Raw genomic sequence first — 24,186 nt, forward strand, 5'->3', positions numbered from 1 at the left:
GGAACAGCTAGATGCAGAAGGCAAGAGGAGATACCGCACTTGTCTTCTGAATCCTCCGCTCCGAGCTCCTGGTGGAGAACAGCTGGATGCAGAAGACAAACGGAGACACCTCGCTTTTCTTTTGCATCCTCCGTTTCGAGCGCCTGGCTGTATAACAGCCGCGCCTAAGAGCGGGAAACAGCTGGATGCAGAAGACAAGCGGGGATACCCCGCTTGTCGTCTGAATCCTCCTTCTGCATCCTCATCTTGAGGGATCATCTTGCGCTGTAAAAGACACAACGATTATCGCTCAAAAGACATCTTTTGTGTGATAATCGTTGTGTGTGTATATGGGCCTTTAGCCATAAGGAGGAAAAAAGTGCCTGTAGAGCTCCAAGACAGGATTGTATGGAGGAACAGATCTGGAGAAGGTTACAAAAAAATTCTGCTCCACTGAAAGTTCCCAAGAACATAGGGGTCTCCATAATTCTTAAATGGAAGAAGTTTGGAACAACCAGGACTCCTCTTAGAGCTGCTGACCTACCAATCTAAGTAATTGAGGGGGTCCTTGAATCCAATCGAACATCTCTGGAGAGATCTGAAGATGGCTGTCCACAGACGGCCCCCATCCAACCTGACAGAGCTTGAGAGAATCTGCAAAGAAGAATTGCAGAAAATCTCTAAATCCAGGTGTGTAAACCTTGTGGCATCATAACCAAGAAGACTGTAGGCTGTAATCTAAGTACTGAGTACAGGGTGTGAATACTAATGTCAATGCAAAATGTTAGTTTTTTTTTGTTTCTTTAATTAGAAATCTTTGTTATTTTTGAACGTGCTGTTTTCCTTTTGTCATTATGGGGTATTAAGTGCAGAATGAGGGCGGGTTTAGAATTTTTTATTTATTTATTTTTTTAATTTGCACAAAGCCATACACTATTTTACAAATAATTAGGAGCCGATTCAGAGAGGCATGTCTGCAGGATTAGACTACAAAGGATTTGTAGTTAGAGTTGAGCGAACCTGTTCGTCCGAGCTTGATGCTCGTTCGAGTATTCGCATACTCAATGGCGCTCGTTACTCGAGCGAGTACCACGTCGAGTTTGACCCCCCTCCCTGTTTTGACCCCACACCGCATTACCACTTCCTGCTGTGACGAAAGAGAGGCAGGCAGGCACCCAGTGGGTCAAATACAAAAATGCTCTGGTCTCCCATTGACTTCAATGGGGTTCGTTACTCGAATACAGCTCTCGAATAAAAGCTCGACTCGAATAACGAGCACCCGAGCATTTTGGAACTCGCTCATCTCTATTTGTAGTCTGTCACCATGGAGACGCCTATGTCTGCATAGGAGCTGAAGACCCTAAACTAGAGAATTTCAAATTATTTTCAACTTTTTTTTTTTTTGTATTTCATATTCGCTTCTTACAGTAAAACAAGTTGATTGCTATGGTGGACCTTCCTCTTTTCCAGAAACATCGCCACTCTTGCCTATGTGCTATGTCTAGTATTGTAACACTCAGCTGAACGGAGCTGAGCCGCAACAGACACGGCCATTGGACAAGAATGGCGCCGCATCTAAAATGGGCAGATCTTCTACGGCCCTTCTATAAGAGATTGTAGAAGTAAAATCACAATAACTAGACAACTAAAAATTTTAGCTTTTTTAATGAGTTTTGCTTGCTGCATTTCATCAAGCCTGACAGAACGGAGAGAACAGGATCTCTAAATCAAGAATTTAATCTAGCCTGTTCTGCCCTTTTATTTTAGAGATTGATGCTGCGGCACGTAATAAATCCGGCAGCCGCCTCAGACATCACGTCTCTTATTAACCTGTTAGACAGTTTTTGTCTGGAGATGCGGTGGCCGCTTGTGCTTTGATGGAAACTGTATAATTTCAAGATCGCGAACTATGTGGTGATCTGATAGAAAGGTGATGCTCTGCCTTTACTGTAAGAACTTGGCACTAGAATTTACTAAGCATTCTGCACCCAATGGTCTAGAAAAAAAAAACGCTCCCCCCCCCCCCATTGACTTCTATAGACAGAAAGATAGACCATGTTTTTTATTTATTTATATATATATATATATTTATATATATATATATATATATATATATATATATATATATATATATTCATTTTTTTTGCGTGGCCAAAATGGGCACACAAAATATTCGCGCGTGAATGAACCCATTGAAATCAATGGGTTCTATTGATTGTGTGAAGCCGGCCTTAGTGAGTCTCTACACTACTAGGCTGATTGTAGATCATGTGTCATTTGGGTGCATTGCATGTTGTCTTTGTGTTATACTTTCACGTATCAAATTTTTCTTGCATGTACAAACAAAAAAAACAGAAGTGGTCCAATTTTTTTTTTTTAAACTGTTCAATTCAGAAAAATCTGCAATCTATGTCAATTCTGGTATTTATTTATTATTATTTTTTTTTTTTGGGCCCACTAACTTGAATGGGCATCTGTCACCTGAAATTGGACCAAAATAGAACAAGCTGTACTCAGTATAAAAACTAATATCTTAATATCCCTGTTGATTGCAATGGGTTTGTGTGCAGTCATTTGTAAACAAGTATGACCACTACATCCATATGCATAAGCCAGATGTAGAACATCCAATAGTCCGGTCTCGTGTAGTTCCATGGATGTAAACCTGTCTTGCTCTATGTGTATGGTCTTACAACCAAACCTACAAAAAAGGCATATCTGCAAAGGAATTCTCAGTTCATATGAATAGCTTTATTGGAATACTGGACAGTGAAAAAATGAGCCAGAATTCGAGATGGTAAAAAAAGTCACTCCTTATGAAGCAAAGCCACTTGGTAACCTATGAGCAAAAATAGTTTTGTATGTACAAAGTATCACCTCAACAGCGGTGGCACTAAAGGTACCTTTTTCTATAAAGCAACTATCATTCAGTAGTCACTCAGAAAAGTTGTTGAAGTCTATGGATTGTTCATTTGCTTTTACAAACCAAGATGGCGACTGAGTACTTAACACGTTTTTGTGCTGATGCTTCCTTTTGATGTTTCCTTTTGATCTCCCGTTTTTCTTTAGGTACAGGCAGTGGTTCTCTTTCCCACGCGATCATTCGCACCATAGCCCCTACAGGACATCTCTACACAGTGGAGTTCCACCAGCAGCGAGCCGAGAAAGCTATGGAAGAGTTCCGGCAACACAACGTAGATCATCTGGTAACTGTCAAAAACCAGGACGTATGCAAGAATGGATTTGGGGTGTCTCACGTTGCAGATGCAGTCTTCCTGGACATACCATCACCCTGGGAGGCCATCGGTCATGCTAAGGATGCTTTAAAGATTGAAGGTAGGGTGTAAAGGGAATATCCCATGATTATATATACACAAACCGGAGAAGACGTATGACTCACATAGTACGGTGGGGTATTACAGACATTTAACCTCTCACAGTATTGATGACGTATCCTCCAGGATAGTGTATCAATAGTTGATTTAGTGGAGGTCCGCCCCCAGAAGCCTCATCAATAAGCTGATCTTAGCCCCTGTATTCACTGCAGCGGAGCTGGGCGTCCGCATTGGGTCAGAGCCAGAAGTGATTAAAATGGAAAAGAAGCCTCCTGTTACACTTCCGACTCTGACCCCGGGCTCAGAAATGTAAGTGTAATAGAAGGCTTTGCTCCTATTGAAATCAATAGGATCTATAACTTTTATATTGCACTTCTGCTCTTACCCCAATGTGAACACAGCTGTCAGTGAGTGCGTGGGTTGATCGCTGGGGGTACCCCATCAATCAACTATTGATGACCTATCATGACTGTAGATTATTGATACTGCAGCGTTAAATGCCCAGAATACCCCTTAAAGTATATAGCATTGCTCACGTCCACCTAATGAGCTGAGGACAGACATGCTTAAGGCCCATTTACACTGAGTGATGATCGCTCAAAAGCGATTGTTTGAGCGATAATCGTTGCATCTAAACGCGTGCCCATCGTGCACTTTTCGCGCACTGCTAGTTGATCATTAAATTCAAGCCGGCCTAAAAATCGTTGTGAGGTCTCATCAGGACCGCACGCTGAGTTCTCCGTGGGTAGCGCTGATGGCATTGTTTCCCGTCGGAGAACAAGGGAGCTGAATGCAGATAAGAGCCCCCCGGCTATTAACTGCATTCAGCTAAAGGCTTAAATGCACGCTAATAAACTATTAAGTAGCTGAGTAGCTACTTAATAGTTTATACAAAATGATTGCTCAAAGCTGTCACTCAAACTGTCGTTTGAGTGATTTTTGAGCGATCATCGCTCTGTGTAAATAAGCCTTTAGTTGCTATCCTCCACAGTTAGTTCTCCTGATAGTGAGCAACTATTCACTACAGGGCAGTCAATAGAAATAGCTTTCTAACCTGCTTGTCAGAAAGGAGCCAAGTCTCTGAAGTACATGGCAGTATTCCTGAGACTACACCTTCTGCATATAGAGGAGGAAGGAACTGTATTGTCAGCTGCCAGAGGGGGAGGGAGACTGGTTTTGAAAAAAGGCATACATGGAATAAAAAAAAATTAAGAAAAAGGTATTTGCTTGCTAGAAACACTGCAAATTACTTTAAGACAGCTACTAACAGCATTTCTGGAATTTTGGTATTATGTATGTTTAAAAGGAAAGCTGTTTAGATGTTGCAGAGACTTCCTGCTGTGGATTTCACCGCACATGGGGAAGAAAAAAATCTATATGTGTTAAGTGCAGATTTTGTCTTGTTTTCAAGTAAAGTTCTCTTTAGTACTGTGGACCAAAAACAACAAAGTTGCTTTGGACACCTGTACCTTGTGGGACTGCAGCAATATTGATATTGTAAGGGTATATTCAGATTGGCAAAGGAGTGCAAAAAATGTGCAAAATAATGTGTGCTATGCACTTAGGCCTCATGTCCACGGGGAAAATCAGGCCCGCTACGGATTCTCCATGGAGAATCTGTAGCGGGTCCCTCCTGCCCCGCGGACATGAGACATAAAAATAAGAATTAACTCGCCTCTCGCCTGCTCCGGATCTTCCCTTCGCCGCGGCTTAATCTTCTCTCCGTCGCGGCCGGATCTTCTTTCTTCGGCCCGACTGATGCGCAGGGCACGTTGCTTGCGTGCCCCGCGCATGCGCCGGCCCGAAGAAAAAAAAAATCCGGCCGCGACGGAGAGAAGATGAAGCCGCGACAAAGGGAAGATCCGGAGCAGGTGAGTAAATTCCGATTTTCGTCTCCCGCGGATCCGGACGGCTTCCATAGGCTTCATTAGAAGCCCACGGGAGCCGTCCCCGCGGGAGACCCGCACAAAAATGGAGCATGGTCCAGATTTTTTCATCCTCCATTTTTTTTTTTTTTAAATCACTTTTATTGACCATCCGCGGGTATTTATCTATCCGCGGGTGGTCAATGCATCCCTATGGGGTGCGGATCCGCGGGCAGGAGAAGAGTTAAAATCCGCTGCGGATTTTAATTCTTCTTTTGCCCGTGGACATGAGGCCTTACTAATAAAGGAGACGTTTTATGGTTGCAGCGATCCTCCACTTTTTCCTTTACTCTTTATATTCAGATTGGCCTGACCTGCTCCACAGTAGCATAAATTCAATAAAAACGTATTGAACATAATGGGTCACATTGAAGGTGAAATATATCTGAAATGATTCATCTTTCTCACATTTTTTTTTTTATATGACAAAAGCATGACCTTTTTTATATCCATTGAACGTGCGTGTGTGTATTTATGTATATAAATTATGAATCAGCTAGTACTACCTTGTGTAGTTCTTTTCTATCTGAAATCCCTGGAGTCTTTCTGTTCAGGTGGTCATGTGATCTCATTCTGATCAGCTCAGATTTACTTGGGTTTATGTATTCTCAAACTAGTCTGTTTCTAAGTCTGCATAATTTCTGTGTGATATTACATGGAGTGTACCACACATGCTCTTCAGGGGGAAGCACAGGCATTCCTATCACAGTTAGGCCTAATGCACACGGCCGGATTTCCGCCGCGTAAAACATGTTGGAGATCTGCGGCATTTCAGTGCTGCTATTAGGTTCGACTGAACCTAATAGCTCAATGTACATGCTGCGGAATTTTGCAGCATGAAATTACCCGCAGCGTGTCCTATTTGCTACAGGTATACACGCGGACGGCTTCCATTGTGGTCAATGGAAGCCGCCCGTCACGCTATACTTCCGCTGTAGCACAGCGGAAGTATAGCCTGAATACGCGCCCACCGCCAGCTGCGTCATGCGCTGTACTGCACATGCGCGCCGGAGCGTCATGCAGGACTGCGGGAAGCGGATCCGGAGGTAAGTATGGGTTCTTGGGGGGGGGGGGGGCGCCGTGACTGACTCCGCTGCGGTATTCCGCTTGCAGAGCCCGTCACGGCCATGTGCATAAGACCTTACTGACACAGTTATAATAGAGGAGGTCACAGCTCATCGATTGGCTGTGTACTTATGATCTATAGCTTATCTAGGTGAATACAGAATCTAATGCCAGTGTACTCCAGCAGGCAGAGATTGTACAGTCTCAAGCTGCTCATGTAATGCTGTGCTGATCCATTATGGCATTGATTGCACAGAATAGTGAAAAAGCATCAGATAGGAGGCTGTGCTGCATGAAAGTGATTGGTCCTTTTTAAGATCTGTAAAACTGGACAACTTATACTGCAGATTGAAATCTCATTCACCTTGCTTGTATTGTAAAGTGCTCCATATTCCCACAGCCAATTCTACTGTGGAAAATCTGTAGCTTTCGGCAATTGGTGAAGATACCCTTCGGTTGATTTTCCAAAGACTTGTAGTTTTACAGGGACTGTGGAACTCCAACTGAGAATGGAACAACCTGTGCAGGTATGACTCTACGGACTTCTACCCTGGGAGGTGGAGTGCAGAATACATCTCTGGCAGACAGGTTTCTCTAATTAAGGACTCATGCACACGGCAGGTCTGGATTCCGGCTGCGGAATCCAGCCCTGACTGCGGCCGGTGACCCTGCGTACCTATCGTCTTCTTCGCCGGTGTCCGCGTGGATCGGTCTTTTTCTGGCTTTCCTGTTCTGCGGATGATCCACACGGCTCGCCTTTGAAAATGCGCAGTACAGTTTTTGTTTGTTTTTTTCCCCTGCTTTTCCCGCTGAATCTGCGGCCCATCCAAGCGGGAAGCCATCAATGGAAGCCATCCGAGCGGGAACCACAAGAAAATGGAGCATGCTGTGATTTTTTCATCTGCAAGCAGAAACTGCAATTAGTTTCCGCTCATGTGCATAAAGAATCCTTTTTCCATGGCATGCTATGGAGGGTTATTACTGTGGAACCCGGAGGTTGACATCAGCCCGGAATCCACAGAAAAAATCCGCCAGTGTTCATGAGGCCGTATTGTGTATTATTAATGGTCCATGGAAGAGGAGAGAGTACAGCTCCTTAATAGGCTACTAGTAATTATAAGAAATTATAGTACCAGTGTTTCTGGTGGCCCAATGCGCCACACAGCTCTACTGCATTGTACATCCATTACGATCTCCACACACAGGACATGACACACTCTGATTCACACACACAGCTCTGCTACTCCACACCAGACTCCTCGATACAGTGATCACCCTTGGTCATGTGATTCCTGTCTCCACCCACACAAGTGATCACATAACTGCAACGTCATCACAGGTCCTGGTAGTAGCTGCTGTCAGTTGATACAGTATAGAGTACTTTCTACCAAACTGCATAATGGCCCCTCCCACAGCAGTGACGTCACCGCAGGTCCTTTAGCCCACAGGATCTCTTTTACCAATCTGCACAATGGCTCTTCCCACACCATTGACGTCACCACAGATTCTTCAGCCCACCGGGTCTCTTTGGTGTTGGTAAGTCAGTGTCTCCTGTCTGACTGCTAACTTGTGTCTGAGATAACTGCTTAGTTGTATTCTCATATTGTTATTTTTGTCCTCCCCCTTTCAAGAGCCCTAAGGCCTCCTGCACACGGATGTATTTGCGTTGCGGACTCCGCGGCGGGTGTCCGCCTCTGGACTCCGCAGCAAATACAGCCCATAGTATTCAATAGCAAAGTGCTATTTCATCTCCATGAGCAGGAATCGTTTGTTTTGTTTTTTTTCCACTCGCGGAGAATAAATAGCATAAATAGCATCATGCTGCAATTTTGTGCGGGTTGCGCACGTCCGGCTTTCCCCACCCCCTAGCGCCGGCGGCCACTGCGCATGCACGACTGAGGGCCTGCTGGCACATTCGCAGCGTGTGCGAAGCCGCCAGACCGGTAAGGTGGGGTCACCGGCCAGGCACCTGCCCAAACTCTGCTGCGGGAATCCTGCATGTGGGGTCCGACCTGCCCGTGTGCCGGAGGCCTTAGGACTAATTCCCACGGATGGACTTCTACCAAGTTTCACGAGGCAGAAATCCGCATCGTTATTCCACAGCTATTAGGTTCTATTGAACCTAATAGCTCTTTGCCTTGCAGTGTTCATGCTGCAGAATGCCACAGAAAAACGTGCGTCCGGCTTCCCCTGTAGTCAATGGAAGCCGTCCGTCACTCCTGCTGTGAGCACAGCAGAAGTATTGCATGATGATGCGCCACCGCCGGCGCGTCGTACACTGTACAGCGCGGGCTCGCCAGACGGGACTCTTGTGGTGGATCGGGAGAGGTAAGTATGGTGTCTTTGTGGGGCGCCGCGTCAGACTCTGATGCGATATTTCGCTGGCGGAGTCCAACATGGCTGTGGGCAGGGGGCCTTACTGTGTTGTTCTTCTGTTGGTCAGGCTCTGTGTTTTATATATGTTGTAGGACCTTCGATGACCTCACCAGGGGGCGGAGCATGAGAAGCACGCACATACTAACTGACAAGTGGTCGTTAGTAGTTTGATTCATCTGTTGGCATATCCCTACTAATGATCACTGCACTAGGTTTTGATACATGAGCCGCAGCATGTAGCAAATGGAGATAGAGGAATGAATTCCATTATCCTAATATACCTCCTAGCACATTTATATTCTGCGTTTTTGGTAATTATACCCTGAAGTTTGAGCAGTACTGAAGTTACTAGTTACTCATAGATGTTTAAAAAATAGTCCAATGTTGTTTATAGAGCTTTTATCTTTGTGTATATCCTTAGTTGAAGTGATATTGCATTTTTTTAATCCCCAAAAGGTAAATTGTATAATAAAGTTTCACCCTTTTTCCAGTATGCTCTCTGAATAAATTTCTCAGAGATCCTGGACGCTGCGAGGATTTGACACAGAAATGCAGAAAAGCCTTTTTATTTGCCAAAACCAGAATAACTCTTTCTGGTTCTGATGATTTATTTAAAGGCCCCTTTAAACCTCGGCGGTCACTTCTTTACCGCTATATCTGCCTGAAATAATCTATATTGATGTTTGTGACTCGCAGTAATCAAATGTTTTCCCCTAATGGATTCTGTGCGCTGGATGTAAAAGCTGATTTTAGCAGGGCTGGAAATGGTTCTTATGAAGGAAAACCAGATTATGCCGAGATTTAAAATATTACTGATAGAATCTCTGAGGAAGAGGATGCCTAATGTGGTGGCTGTCTGTATTCTCCTACCCTTGGATGGGCTGCAGTCCTGCATAGGTATATAAACAAGCCTCTGCAATGTTTGTCGTCCGCATCCGCCGCCACTTTCAACACTCAGACTCTCTGCGGAATTCCTTGTCTCTGCAGCTCTGTCTTACCTGTATGTACATGAAATGCTAATTGCCCCGAGCAGCAGACTGTGTCTGGCGGCTTATAAATAAGTGATAGACTTGTCTGTATTCCAGTAACGCACAGAATGTTAAGGAGAACTTCCATCTAAACTGTGATGTTTATGCAAGATTCTCTGTATTTGGGAAAGCTGGGTGACTCCCCTTGAGCCATACTGACTGCTTTTAGAATCTCCTTACTGAATATGCGTATTCGGGAATTTGGTTGTTCCCAAACTTTTAATTGCATATATTATGGAGCGTTAAATACATTTCCAGCTAGTTTTCTTCATTGCTCTGTCTGTAGATGTGTCAGTCTTGACTGTTGATCTGGAATTCTGTTCATGAACCAAGATGCTTATAATGATCAGTGCTGGAGTTCTCATTCAGTTAGGAAAGTGCTGCATTAAATGAAATTGTGTACAGATAAAATTCTATATAGTTGTGTTTGTCCATCTCTGCTCCCCTCACCTGATTACCTACCACACTTTGGAGGTCTTCTTTGTATATTCCAGTCACTTCCCTACATTGTAGTTCCCTTATCAGCTACCTTTTTGATGCTGAACGATTTTGGTTTACTTCTCTCCCCTGATGCATCAGCACAACTATACAGTTTTTTTTTTTGTCTGGGGGATGTTTAATCATTGGCTCCTATAGTTTTCTATATAGGCCTTAGGCTGTAAGCTGTGATCTCCTCTGTTATAGCTGTGTGATCATCAGTAACTGTCTTCTGCAGCTTCTACATATCTCTATATAGAAACTGCAGTATAGCTCTCAAAAGTTGATCTGGCAGTGAGGCGGGATTCTCAGCTTAGGGCCCTTTTATAGGGGCCAATTATACTGGTCAACAAATCAAAAAAAAATTCTGTATCTGGTTTAAAAACAGGTTGGTTCAACTAATTTTGGGGTGCTGAATTCAGTGGAACAATCTGATTCTATCTGTCATGTCACATTTCTGAGATACACGGCACTATTACATAGACAATAATACAGCATTGCCAAATATTATCTGGTTTTAACCCCTTCTCGCTCCAGGACGTACATTTACGTCCTGGAGCGTCGGGGAATGTATGCAGAGAGGACACAGGGCGACCTCTGCATACAGCGCGGGCGTCAGCTGTTTAGTACAGCTGACACCCGCGGGCAATAGCCGCGATTGGCCATTCAGCCGATCGGCTATTAACCCTTTAAATGCCGCTGTCAATCCTGACAGTGGCATTTAAAGCCCCCGAACAGTGCCCCAGGGTTGCCTTGAGAGACTGCCTATCAAGCCATCCCCGTGGGGTGGCTTGATAGGCTGCCTGTTAGAATGTAGTATGACGTAATGCTATAGCATTACGTCATACTGCAGGAGTGATCAAAGCATCGCATGTTGCAGTCCCCCAGGGGAACTTAAACAACACTTTTAAATAAGATCAAAAAAGCTTTATTAATTAATATTAAAAAAAAAAAGAGTCCAATCAATCAATCTAGCACATTATTTACCCCGCATGGTGAACGTCGTTCCAAAAAAAAAAAAAAACAAACGCCAGAAATGTACTTTTTCAGTCCCCCTGTCTCCCAGAAAAAAACGCAATAAAAAGCGATCAAAAAGTCGCATGTATTCTGAATAAGTACTATTGGAAACTACAGGACATCCCGCAAAAAATGAGCCATCGGTGAACTAAGTCGACGGAAAAATAAAATAGTTATTGCGCGCACAAGATGACCGCAGAAAATAATTGTAAAAAATTTAATGTCTTTGAAAAAAAAACAAAAACTAGTACAGTAAAAAATAAAAACTATACAAGTTTGGTATCGTAGTAATCGTACTGACCCGTAGAATAAAGTTATGTCGTTTTTGTTGCAGTTTGTGCGCCGTAGGAACAAGACACACTGAAAGATGGCAGAATGTCGTTTGTTTTTTTTTTTCATTTTACTCCACATAGAATTTTTTAAAAGCTTTTTAGTACATTATTTGGTACATTAAATAGGACCATTGAAAACTACAACTTGTCCCGCAAAAAACAAGCCCTCATACAGCGACGTCGATGGATTAATAAAAGAGTTATGATTTCTTTTTAAGGGGGGGAGGAAAAAAGGGCCGCATCATGAAGGGGTTAAATACAAAAAAAAAAAAAACCCACTCGGAACTCAATGTTTTTCTGGTAATGTATTTGTGAATGAAACTCAAAAAATACTGATATGCTGAAGTAAGAATGAAGAGAAGTTCTTCATGCAGAAATCAACAAACAGGCTCATGTCGGTAACCTTCCTGCTCAACTACATTGTTTTGCCATCTAGTGACCATTTTTAGAACTTCATCCACTGTATATTACATTCAAATGAAGAGTTTAGCTTAGTCACTGATTTAATTTTATATAAATAGAATTCAGAGTGCAGAAAGTCTAAATAGTAATTAATGGCCCTTCACAGATTAGACACCCCGCTCGTCTTCTGCATCCTCCCCTCTGAGCGCTCGGCTGTATAACAGCTGGATGCAGAAGACAAGCGGGGACACCCTGCTTGTCTTCAGCAACCTCTGCATGGAGCGCTCAGCTGTATAACAGCCGGGCGCTCGGAGCGGAGAACAGCTGGATGCAGAAGAGAAGCGGGGACACCCCGCTCGTCTTCTGCATCCTCCCCTCCAAGCGCTCGGCTGTATAACAGCTGGATGCAGAAGACAAGCGGGGACACCCTGCTTGTCTTCAGCAACCTCTGCATGGAGCGCTCAGCTGTATAACAGCCGGGCGCTCGGAGCGGAGAACAGCTGGATGCAGAAGAGAAGCGGGGACACCCCGCTCGTCTTCTGCATCCTCCCCTCCAAGCGCTCGGCTGTATAACAGCTGGATGCAGAAGACAAGCGGGGACACCCTGCTTGTCTTCAGCAACCTCTGCATGGAGCGCTCGGCTGTATAACAGCCGGGCACTCGGAGCGGAGAACAGCTGGATGCAGAAGAGAAGCGGGGACACCCTGCTCGTCTTCTGCATCCTCCCCTCCGAGCGCTCGGCTGTATAACAGCTGGATGCAGAAGACAAATGGAGACACCCTGCTTGTCTTCTGCATCCTCCGCTGGCAGCGCAAGGTGATCGCTCATCTTGAGTGATCATCTTGAGTTCGTCACTATCTTATACTGCTCTTAGTGAGGGCTGGAAAAAGACAGTGACAGACTCTCTTTAATGGTGCGTTTTATACTAAAGAATAAGGACGCACTCACATGGGCGTATTTGGCTTCTGTATAGTGCTTGTAATAAGGACTGCCTTAAACCCCATAGACTTGCATTGTGGTACTCAAACATGTTTCTCACGCATGTAAAGAAAAAAGCAGCGTATCCTATTTTGGTCCTTTTATTATGGACCAAAATTGCCCATGCAAGTCTATAGACGTGTTATTATACATGATTGTTCACTTACACAAGCAGGCAAGAGCAATTCCATCGTCCTTCTTGCGTTTTTTTGTGCACATTTAAAAAAACAAAAACCCATGCACCATAATATGCAGTGCATATAAAGAGTTTCAGTCCGTGCATATGCTGTGTATTTCACGGACTGCACCTGCTTACACCTGTGTGAGTGTGCCCTGCGTGAATCTGAATCAAGCAATGCTACATGCATCGGTGCCTCTAGCATGCATGTGACTTTTCTCCATTCTAGAGCAATTGGTAATTTAGCATGGCACAGAAAGGGTTACGGATTTCTTTTTCTCATGTTTCTGTTTTTCGCATAATTTTCGCATTTTTAATGATTTTGACTCATGGCTGTGCAGTTGTAATGGCAGCCCCCATCCCTCGCCCACATGCAGGAATTGGTGACGTGGAGGGAGCAGCTGGTCAGCTTTGCAAACACTGTTTTGTCTAATACTGGATGAATCTGTGGTCTGCGGATTGGGGAGGTTATAAATCTGAATCCAAACCCTGTTCTACAGAAGGCTTCCTATGTTATTATGAGCTCGCCCTGATATGTGTTCACCTGATTATAATGCTCAGAGCCAAGATGGTGAGCAGTCACAGGCGGATGCTGTCATATAGCCTTTTTATGATAATGTGACCTTTCTGTGCTTTATTAACCCATTTGCTGCCATTTATTTGACTTCTGCTGCTATAGGCAAGTGCAGATGTTGTGAGAAATAAGACGCTCCAAATACATTGTTGCAATTTCCTGAGGGGTATTCCCATCTTATAAAGTGATAGCATATGGGTAGGATGTACCATAACTTTACAGTTAGTGGCGGTCCAGCCTCTGGAACTCCTGCAATCCAGAGGATGAAGGGAACATTGATGTGCTCAGGCTTCTGCTTCATCCATAGCTCTCTCCGCTTGTGCATACATATAGGATCAGTACTGCGCAGATTATTTTTGAGCAAGCGCTACTAATTTACGTTCTGTATTATACTTCAGGGCTGCATTCACAATTCTGCTGTTTGTCGTTGAAAACTGTCAAAAAGCTTGTCTGTAAACGCTTCCCCAAAGCCCCATTTACATGAACGATTATCGCTCCAAATTCCCTCAAACTATGTCTTTTGAGCCATAATCGCTGCTTGTAAATGCTACCATCGTTTCCCTGATAGATGGGACCGCACACAGAATAATTAATATGCACAATGGTAATTTTCAGATGGCCTGTATAAAAGTCCCTATAGACAATGGTCCCCTAAACCAAGCGTGCATGTTATTTGTATTAAAGTAGGTGATAAGCCCAGGAAATAACTCTTGTACTGGACATATAAATAGAGCAAGCTATGTTTTTCCTATATTTTATTTTTTTTTGGGGGGGGGGGGGGGCGGGGGAGGGGGTTTGAGCAACCAAAATGTGTAGGAAAAATACGTGCATAAGAACTAACCCATTGAAATTGCATGCAAATACATTTGTGTGAACGGGGCCTTGGCGTGCATTAATATCTATTCCCTGAAGCGCAATACTTTTGGGAAGCCACCTTTTTGTTGCAGCTAGAGCTAATAGTCTTTTGGGGTTTGTCTCTAATAGCTTAGCACATCTACACACTGGGATTCTTGCCTATTGTTCCAGGCAAAACTGCTTCAACGCCATCAAGTTAGATGGGTTATGTTGGTGTACAGCAGTCTCCAAGTTATGGTTCTCAGTTGGATTGAGATCTAGGCTTTGATTAGACTCTTCCAAGACCTGTCCATGTTTTCCCTTAGACCCCTCTATACTGCGGCTTAAGCAATATGTTTAGGGTCGTTCTCATGCTGGAAGCTGAACCTCCGCTCCGATCTCATCTCTGGGAGACTGACAGGTTTTCATCAAGAATTGCCCTGTATTTCCTGCCATCCACCGTTCCTTCAATCCTGACCAGTTTTTCAGCCCCTGCTGATGAAAAGCCTCCCTACAACATGATGCTGCCACCACCGCTCTGTGGGAATGGTGATCTTGGGTGATGGGAAGTGTTGGGTTTGTACCTCACATAGTTTCCCATGATGGCCAAAAAGTTCAATTTTAATCTCATCTGACCTTTCATATGATTGGGTGTCTACCACATGCTCTTTGGCAAACTCTAGATGTATTTTTCTTATGTGTTTGTTGTTTTTGTTTTTTTAAACCCTTTCAATTCCCATGATGTATGTTATGGGAGGGAAGGGGTTTCCATGTAATTCCATATGGTTATAGCAAAAGGATGGTGTGAACTCAGGGGCCGAGCTTGTTTCATCCACAGTGGGAGCCGCATGTGATAAACAGCTGAGATTCCGTTGCAATGATGGGGACCAGAGAGAGCAAATACAATATGCCTATGGAAGTGCATGGTCTCTGCAGTGAGCTTGAGTTGGCACATTGTCTGTGACGTGAGTGCCGCTGCACAGGCAGTCTGCATCCTCTCTTGTGCCTGGCGCTAGGCCATGTACAGGAGCAGGGACACAATGTGCACCTTCAGCTACTCCGAATCGACATTCAATATCCCCTTATGTTCATAATGACTAATGAAAGCTATACAATAAAATGTAAAGGATCCATGAATGGTCCTCGCAGTCAGATCGTTAGGGTCATTTTTACATTTTTGACCAACCCATTGAGACCTTGATACTAGTGCTTAGTGCTCTGTACATGTTCTCCGTCCTTTGTTTGCCCTAATTTAAGCTCACAATTGTTAGTTTAGCCTTTTATGCAGTTTTTTTCTATGGAAGATGTTATCTGCAGTGCTGTTTTAAGACAAATGTCAGGCTGTATTGTTCGTGCTCTATTATTTGCATTAGTTAAAAATTCTAAATAAAGAATATGTTCGGGAAAAGGCCCACGAATGAAGAGCAAACTATCTCTTTGGGCATTATGTGTACAAGTAAAACTGCTTTAATTATATCATCAATAATGAGATTAACATGATAAAATGATATATCGCTAGGCTATGCCAGCATTCTGATTAGTGGGCGCCCCACCTATTGGACCCCAGCAAATGAAGGGACCTCAATGAACAGCTCTTCTGTTGCACAGTTGCATTGCAGGGAAGCATTATGAAGACTCATTTAGCAGTGTACCCACTTTATGCTAAGGATCGGTGAGGTCACTACACTCGTTAGTAAGTGGAAGCATAACTTAATGATTTACCGTTACTTAATATAGTGGGAAACCTCTTTAACCCCTATGGACCAAACGTGGTAAATATACGATACTTGGTCCTGGGCTTTAATTCCGCCCGAGAGCAGATGTACGACACGGGATTAAAGCTCCTGCAATCAACCAGGAGCAGGTCGGGTTCTCAGTTGTTGGTACCAATGTCCACGAGCAAATGTGAATTGTGGAATTTTGCGCGGTGCACTCGTGCGGATGATCCGCCGTTGAAGCCTCCTATAGGAAGACTTGGGCATCCGCAACCGAATTAAAGCACGTGGTTTTGTTTTGCGGACCTTTTGGTCTGGAAAACAAGTCGCAGCATGCTCCATTTTGCTGCGGTTCCTGCTGTCTGACCCGTGGCACACCCGCAATTGAATTGGGCCGCGGATTTTACAAGAAAGCAGGATATTTTTTGAAAAAAACTCTACTGCACTGGCCCGCACTCCTCTGCTGTAAGGACCCGGACAGGTAAGCACTGTTCTCGGCCGCGAGCACGGTCAGATTCCACTGTGGACTCCTGTATGCGGAATCCGACCTGCACCTGGCCATGAAGCCTAAATCACAGCTCAGAACCCATGGGAGAAGCTTTTTTTTTTTTAACCGTTTTTGCCCTCTCCTTTCCCAGGTACAGTGTCAAGAAAATAATAATTAGAAAAAACCCGTAAATAACCCCTAGAGGTCCTATATGACAGAGGTGTCATAGATGGTAAAAAAAAAAATTGTTACAGGAATAAGTAAAAAAAAAAAAAATAAAATTACAGAATAAAATAAAAATAAATACAAAGAATAGTTTTTTCTCTCTACCTTTTTACCCCAAATAAAAAAAAACAACTAAAAAACAAGTCCAGTGAAGAAATATGTAAAATATATCCCTATATGTCCCTGGAAAAAATTAATTTTGGTAGCTGAAGGAAAAAAAATAGGGCGGTAAAGTCCCCATATGGTTAAAATTCCTAAAAAGTATCAAAGCTTTTTAACTTAAAAGGACCAATCAGCAGGAACCGTTTTGAGCGACGTACAGGGCAAAGCGCAACGTATGACACTGTAACATCTAGGACTTCTGTACAGTGCATGCTTGGTGAAGAAAATGCCGGTCAATGTAAAGGATTGCCGTAATGCCCTGTCTGTACATGTGAGAGCGCCGGAGCAAGATTTTGTGGGGGAATACACCAGTCGATCAATTCAATCAAGCCAGTCAATTCTTTTTGATGAGCATTTGATTCTTTTCAGCTTCTGAGCAATACAGTGAGGGCAAAGTTTAAAAAGGTATTAAACTTCTAAGTAACCAAATTTACGCTTGACAGGGGAATGTTTTAAACACTTTCTCGCTACCTCTGTCTTCTGCTGTTAGTTTAATAGGCTAATTTTTTATGATCTGTTCCCTTTTAATTACATCTATGCAAAACAGTTCTCCAGTCATTAGAATGAATTTCTAGGCAGAGATGTCCACAAGGGTGAGAACACACTGCAGCTTGATGCAACCGACCACACAGCACCCACATACAGCGGCAGATGAACGCACGGTTTACTACCCAAAACCGGGCTGCTATTGACAATCATGGGTTGGTGTGGTTTGGCCACATGTATCTAGCCATACTATGTGTTCCCATCCTTAGCGCCTACTTAACAGCATTTGAACCGCAAATTGTGGGACTCTGTTTAAGCTTCACCCCTGTTTGTTTGTTTGTTTTTTTTTTGTTTTTTTTCAAGAAAAACCCCAAAATTGAAAGGAATGGGATGGCCCTTTTAATGCAAAATTTGCATAGACTCGGACTCGTTGGCAAACGCCTCTTAAAGGGGTATTCTGGGGAAAGACTAAAAACCCTTTTACACACAACAATTATCGCTCAAAAGCCATCTTTTGAACGATAATCGTTGCTTGTAAATGTGTGCCCATCGTGCACTTACTGTGTACTTTTCGGCCATTGGTGAGTTCAGTTCAACTTAAAATCCATCGTCCCTGAGAAGAGGGACCGTACGCTGAGTTCCACTGTCCCACTGGAGAACAATAGTGATGTATTTAGAGAACAGACCACCGGTATTATTGTATCTTGTTACCACCAGGAATCTAGGGGTTTGACAGGGGTTGGAAGTGGGAATGCCCCTGTCACACCCCTAGCTCCCGATTGGGTGACTTCTGTAAGGTCCTTTTTAAGGTCCTAGCAGAAGCGTGTATAGTGATATTCTGCCCGTGCAGGAGGGTTAGGGTAAGGGGTTAGTCTTCATGTTAGGCTTACAGAAGAAGCTGTAAATGCTGAAGCCTTTATACCTAAAAATGTAAGGCTCATAGGAAAAATAACCCCTTACCCTAACCCTCCAGCATGGGCACAACGTCACTACACAGGCTGCATGTGTCCCAGTGCCCCCCTGAGTTATACATGCGGCCAGTTTTTGGCTGCCGCTATGCTGGCTGTCACCTCGGTCCCAGCCGCCAATTCCCCCCAGTGACTCACTGTTCTCGTCGGCTGTTGGTGTGCGTCATCTGCCGCCTCTGCTGCTGCTCCCAGTGTTGCCGTGATCCTCCTGCCATCTGTGGACGGCACTTGCAGGATAATGGCCTCAGCCGCCGCAGCCATCGTCGCCGGTGTCCTCTGGCGACTTTGTATGTGCCACCGCTCCCAGGCTTGCCGCTGTATTCGTGCCGTGTGAGAACAGCACTGCCTGGTCTCCTCTGCTGGCTCTGCCTGTCCTCCTGCCCTGTGTCAATGTAGGAATGCCCCCCCCCCTCCTCTTGCCAACCAGAATCTGGGGGTGTTACTAAATTGTTTGACAGCTGCTCCCTTGTCCCCACCCCTAACTTCCGGTGGTGACAAGGTACAATAATACCCAGACCACCCACTGTTCTCTAAATACATGCAAATTAAGCTAGTTAGCTACCAATGTGCTGATTATCCCATTTGTAGCTAGTGCAAAATTAACGCTCAAGACTGTCAGTTTCTGACGCGTTTTGAGCAATCATCTGTGTATAAATAGACCGTAACATTTTAAAATCTAATGTACATCATCACAATAAGCCATTTAGTAATGGTTTAACTGTACTTGGCCTAGCTACTGTCTTCATTTTCTGACCCTCTGCCTGAAAAATGTCTGTCTTCACTTCCTCTAACCTCTTGTCGCATTTTCCCCTCCCCCACCCCCTTGTCCATAGCCTCCAACATCCTGTGAGTAGTGCATGATGGGAGGACAGGAGTGGAAGCGCTGCGCTCTATTACTCATGTGCAGCTCCTGTCTGTCTGCTTCAGGCTTTCTCTTCCCTCTGGGTGGGAGAGAGGTTGGTGCTGGTAAGTTGCAGGACCTGTAAACTGTGGGCGGAGCTACAGTGCTGGCCAGTAAACAAGCTCTATGCATGCTGGGAGTTGTAGATAACAGTCTGTTGCTGAGTTTATTGCAGGAGTGATGCATGTAAACAGCAGTAAATTGGCGGCTGCACGAGATGAAGAAGAAGATCCAGAGTGGCAGATAAGGTACAGATTGCCGCTACTTGGCTGTACCTACTAGATTTCAGACTTTCCAGTTTGTCCCTAGAAAACCCCTTTTAAGGACACTAAATTAAATTATGACATTGTTATTAGGAACTAATGGCTGCTAAAGTGGCTGCTGGCTACTCGGGAACTGGATATTCTCTTTACAGTTGCCGCTTTGCATGCCAAATAAGTCATGTGACCATCTGCTAATCGTGCGTGGCACAGAATTGCCCTTTCTATCACCAGCTTGGTTGCTATTGAAGCTCCGTTCTTCTACAGCAGTGTCGCCTCCAGCAGCTTCTGCTGCAGACATCCTTGAATTTCCCCTTGTTAAACTATAGCGTTGCAGAATGCGCCAAATTAATTCCTTGTTAATCTAGTTAATTAGCTGTGTTGTGAATGGCAGAAAAAACTTGTCTGTACGTCTCATGTCAGCAGTTGCTTGAGTTGTGTCTAGAATGGATGAGCTGGTAGTCGGGAGCTGGGATCTGTAATGCTGTTTGTGTCGTATGTGCCATGTTGTCACTCATTTATACCACGGACTATAAAGATTACTGAGAAAGTTACAAACTACTCAAGATACAGTTACCATTGTCCTCATGTATTCTATTACCCATGATCATAGTTGTTCACCGCAGGATCTTTCTAGTTCTCGGAGGTCAGATACACCCATGGTGCGCCTTGTCATTACCTATACAGGACGGTCTTTGTTCCTGGAGATCAGCATCTTGGTTTTAAAGGAAACTTAGTCCCAGACAGGACCCTTGAAGGTTGAGTTCACACAGGGCGGATTTGCTGCAGTTTTTCCGTTGCGGTTTTGCCGCAGAATAAATGCTTCTGCGGCAAAACCGCTTCAAAGGTTAATTTTGGCTTGCGGATTTTCCTGTGGAAAAATCCACACGCATTTTTTTCCGCAGCGCTTTTTTACTTTTTGTCGCGTATTTGGTGCGGTTTTGGCTGCGTCCATAGTGGTCTATGGATGAAAAAGCGCTGCGGAAAACACAGAAGAATGCATATGCTGCATCTTTGAAAACCGCGCCGCAGTTGCATTTACGCACTGCGGCTGTGCGGAAAAAATCCGTCCTGTGAGAACAGCTTTTTTGCAAAACTCATTTGTGCCGCATTGCACTGCAAACACAGCGGTTTTGCCGCAGTGCGGATATGCAACGGCAATCCGCAGCAAATCCGCCCTGTGTGAACCCAGGCTAACTGTATATTAAGGTGTGCAAATGCATACGAACTAGTAGGTGCATGGGGGTAGATATTTTTCTGCAGTTTGGGTCAGAGCAGTAGTACTGTCACTCACCTCTGCCTGAAATGGCTGATAACATAGAGCAGTAGTTCTCACCGAACTGCGTAGAGAAAATACATGCTAGGTTTGATGTCCCTTTTTGCAAGATGCATAAGGTGAATGTGACTACATATATAATAATAGATACTAGTTACTAAGCAACAATGGCATGGAATAAAATATTCCCTCAGGACACATCACCAGATATTGTGGATTCTTGACCAGTAAGGCTCCGTTCACATCTGCATTGTGGTTTCCATGTATTACAGGAAGTAAACGAAGGCGTAGATGAAGGATATCACTGGCACCCAGCAGACCCCATTGTCTTATAACTGGTTCCATTGCCTTGTGCCTTGTTAAGGGAAAACAATAGCAATATTTGTGATGGAGTCTGCGATGCAATTATGAGCATCTAGTCTAGAAAGTTGCAAAACACTTTTGTAGATGCAATATGTGGACACACATTATATTGTTGGAGGATACCATTTTGGATGGTGGTCATTAAGGGTATGACAACAGGATGTACCACTCTGTCCACATACTGGTGGGCACTCATTGTGCCTTCAACAATCACCAACTGAGTCCTGCTATCATAACGGATTGCCCCCCCCCCCCCCCTCCCAAACCATGACTGCAGGGGGTGGACCTGTGTGGCGCTCTGAATTCACAGCAGGGTGGGTCCTTTCTCCAAAATGCTGACGGATACATTGACGCTTACCACTTTGCTCCAAGCAGAATCTGGACTCCTCACTAAACACAGCTGTTCTCCATTGATGCGTCTGGTTCCGTCTAGCAGTACACCAGGTTGGTCGTTGTTGGCAGTGAAATTGGGTTAATGGAATAGACTGCATGGGGGTCCGAGAATACAACTCAACTTCAAGCAGTTTACAACTGTCTGTGGGGTGACGGACTCCAACCTCTGCTCGGATCTGTGCTGCAGTCGCCGTCTGTCAGCAGCTGTCATCCACACAATGTGGCGGTCTTCACATGGCGTTGTCCTTCTGCTAGTACTGGAGACTTCCTGTGCCCACGGGATAACCACAATCTGTACTGATATTGCACTACGGCCAGTGATTCGGGAGATTTCATGATATGATGACCCCATTTTGAACATGCCAAGTATCTGACCTCTCTCTGACATTCGGGTGTACGGAGATCGAACTCTACGATTTGGCATAACTAGTCACCCGACAATCTGTGGACAAAAAAGGGACCTTCTTATATAACACACTTTATGACAAACTAAAACAATGTAGGATTTTGCATAACAAAGGGTGTCATAATTTGCATATTAATACATGTGATTCATCCACTTTTACTTATCAATACCCTTCGTATGGAGAGACTTTGATCCAAGTTTCATAAATTGTCTGTAACTCTGTCTCTGAGGGTAACACTTTTTTTTTTTTTTAATTTCCCCCAGTGTATATATTTATATAGTGTGTTGTACATAGTAAGGTGCCTTTAAACTGGCATCAATGGGACGGAATATTTGCTGGATTCTAAAATATTGTGCATCGTTGGACAGTTGTAGAAACGAGTAATATCACAAATTCTGCTACTATTAGTGCACCTGTACACATTGCAAATTACTGTGGGTTTGCAATTTTCATTGTGAAACACCGGGCGCACTACCTTTGCATCTATGGGCACCCAATGGTTAAAGGGAACCTATCACTAGGTTCATGCTGCCTGAACTACGGGCAATGTGAACCCAGGACAAGTATGCCTGTTGCCCTTGTTTAAAGTATGAAGTCTCATACGGAAGGGGGAGTCATGGGACGGGGTCCTGCCAGCAGACTGTCAACTTTCTCCTCTTTTGTATGTAGAGCTGTCCCTCCAGATGATGCACGCGGGGAGAAGCCGTGTCTCAGACCTCTGTTTTGCGTCAAAATCCAAGATGTTTCATTCTGAAATGCCGCAGCAACTCGCACATGCATGTTCAAGATTGCCATGGTTTGGGCAGCATGTACCTGGTGATGAGTTCCCTTTAACTTGCAATGATTATTGCTGCAGCCTTTTGAGATCCCTTATTATATTGTAGCGGCAGATCAAACATTCCAGATTTAATGAGTTTCACTGCATAATTATATAGATGTGTTTTTCCTCTTTCCCCTAAACCCTTGCAGGTGCTTGCTGTGCTAGATGTAGGCGCTGCTAAATCCTCAGGTCTTAATCTCGCCATCCACTCCATAGTCTAATCTGTTCTATGCTGTGAAAATGAAGGGTAATCTGACATCTGCTCCCCCAGGTAGGTACTCAGCAGACACATTGGATTTTGGACAGGTGTAGATGCCGGTTCATTATGGCCTCTCTTACTGTATTTCTATCACACCAGCGGGTGGAATATATGACTGGCACTGGGAGGAAGCTCGGCACTTGGCAGCTGCTGTGAATACGCAGCTCTGTGTGTCTGTACCTGGCAGCCGGTGGTACTGCAAACTATAAAAACACATTGCAAGCCCTGCCCGATTCCCTCAGCATCGCCTTCCAGATTCACTTGTCATCTCAGTGATAGCTACTTGTTGGCTCCAAATCCCTGCGCTGCCAGCAGACTCCTATGTGCAGTCTTCATTTCAATTTTAGACTGATGGATAAGTCTTGACAATGATCCTCGGGCCAGTCATCGTCTGGAAGCATGATTGGCACAGGCAGCTAACGAGTTACAGCTTTACAAAAAGGTCAGGAATTTGCTATGAATATTCTGCAGTTCCCATGGAAATTATATAAATCTATCCCATAATAAGTCCATGGAGCAGATGTTCCAATCCGCTGACATGGCTTGCGCAGATGTGAACAGAGTCTTAGTGAAGATCACCAATATAGACAGTGTATGTATACGCGTGCATATATAGTCGTGGTCAGACGTTTTGAAGTCAATGGAAACCAACAGACCCGCAGCGTAGCCGTAATGTCCATTGCGGATTGGCTGTAGGTACCTGCGTCATCGCCTAGTGACGGCATGCGAAAAACAAATATTGAAGAAAAAAATCTGTACTGCGCATGACCAACGTGAGCATCCGCAGTCATCCCCAATACAGAACTAGCAGGTACGCGGGGTCGCTGGCTAAAGTCAGAGCCGTGTTCGGCTGTGGACTCCCGCATGCGGAATCTGGCTCTGACATGTGCAGCTGACATATGACCTCCTGCACATCGGTGGATTGAGATTGCAAAATCCGCAGTGGGATTCCGCCTCCGGGTTC

The 24,186-nt window shown here is 44.4% G+C and overlaps 1 protein-coding gene across 1 annotated transcript in view; it reads left to right on the forward strand.

Annotated features, from left to right (window-relative positions):
* Positions 1 to 24,186, forward strand: part of TRMT61A (tRNA methyltransferase 61A) — a 48,727-nt gene that overhangs the window by 9,623 nt on the left and 14,918 nt on the right. Inside the window, exon 3 of the mRNA XM_066605815.1 lies at positions 3,049 to 3,315. Coding sequence (XP_066461912.1) covers positions 3,049 to 3,315 — 267 coding nt within the window. The remainder of the gene's footprint in view (positions 1 to 3,048; positions 3,316 to 24,186) is intronic.

The sequence above is a fragment of the Eleutherodactylus coqui genome, chromosome 6 (assembly GCF_035609145.1).
Source record: "Eleutherodactylus coqui strain aEleCoq1 chromosome 6, aEleCoq1.hap1, whole genome shotgun sequence".
Lineage (NCBI taxonomy): Eukaryota > Metazoa > Chordata > Amphibia > Anura > Eleutherodactylidae > Eleutherodactylus > Eleutherodactylus coqui.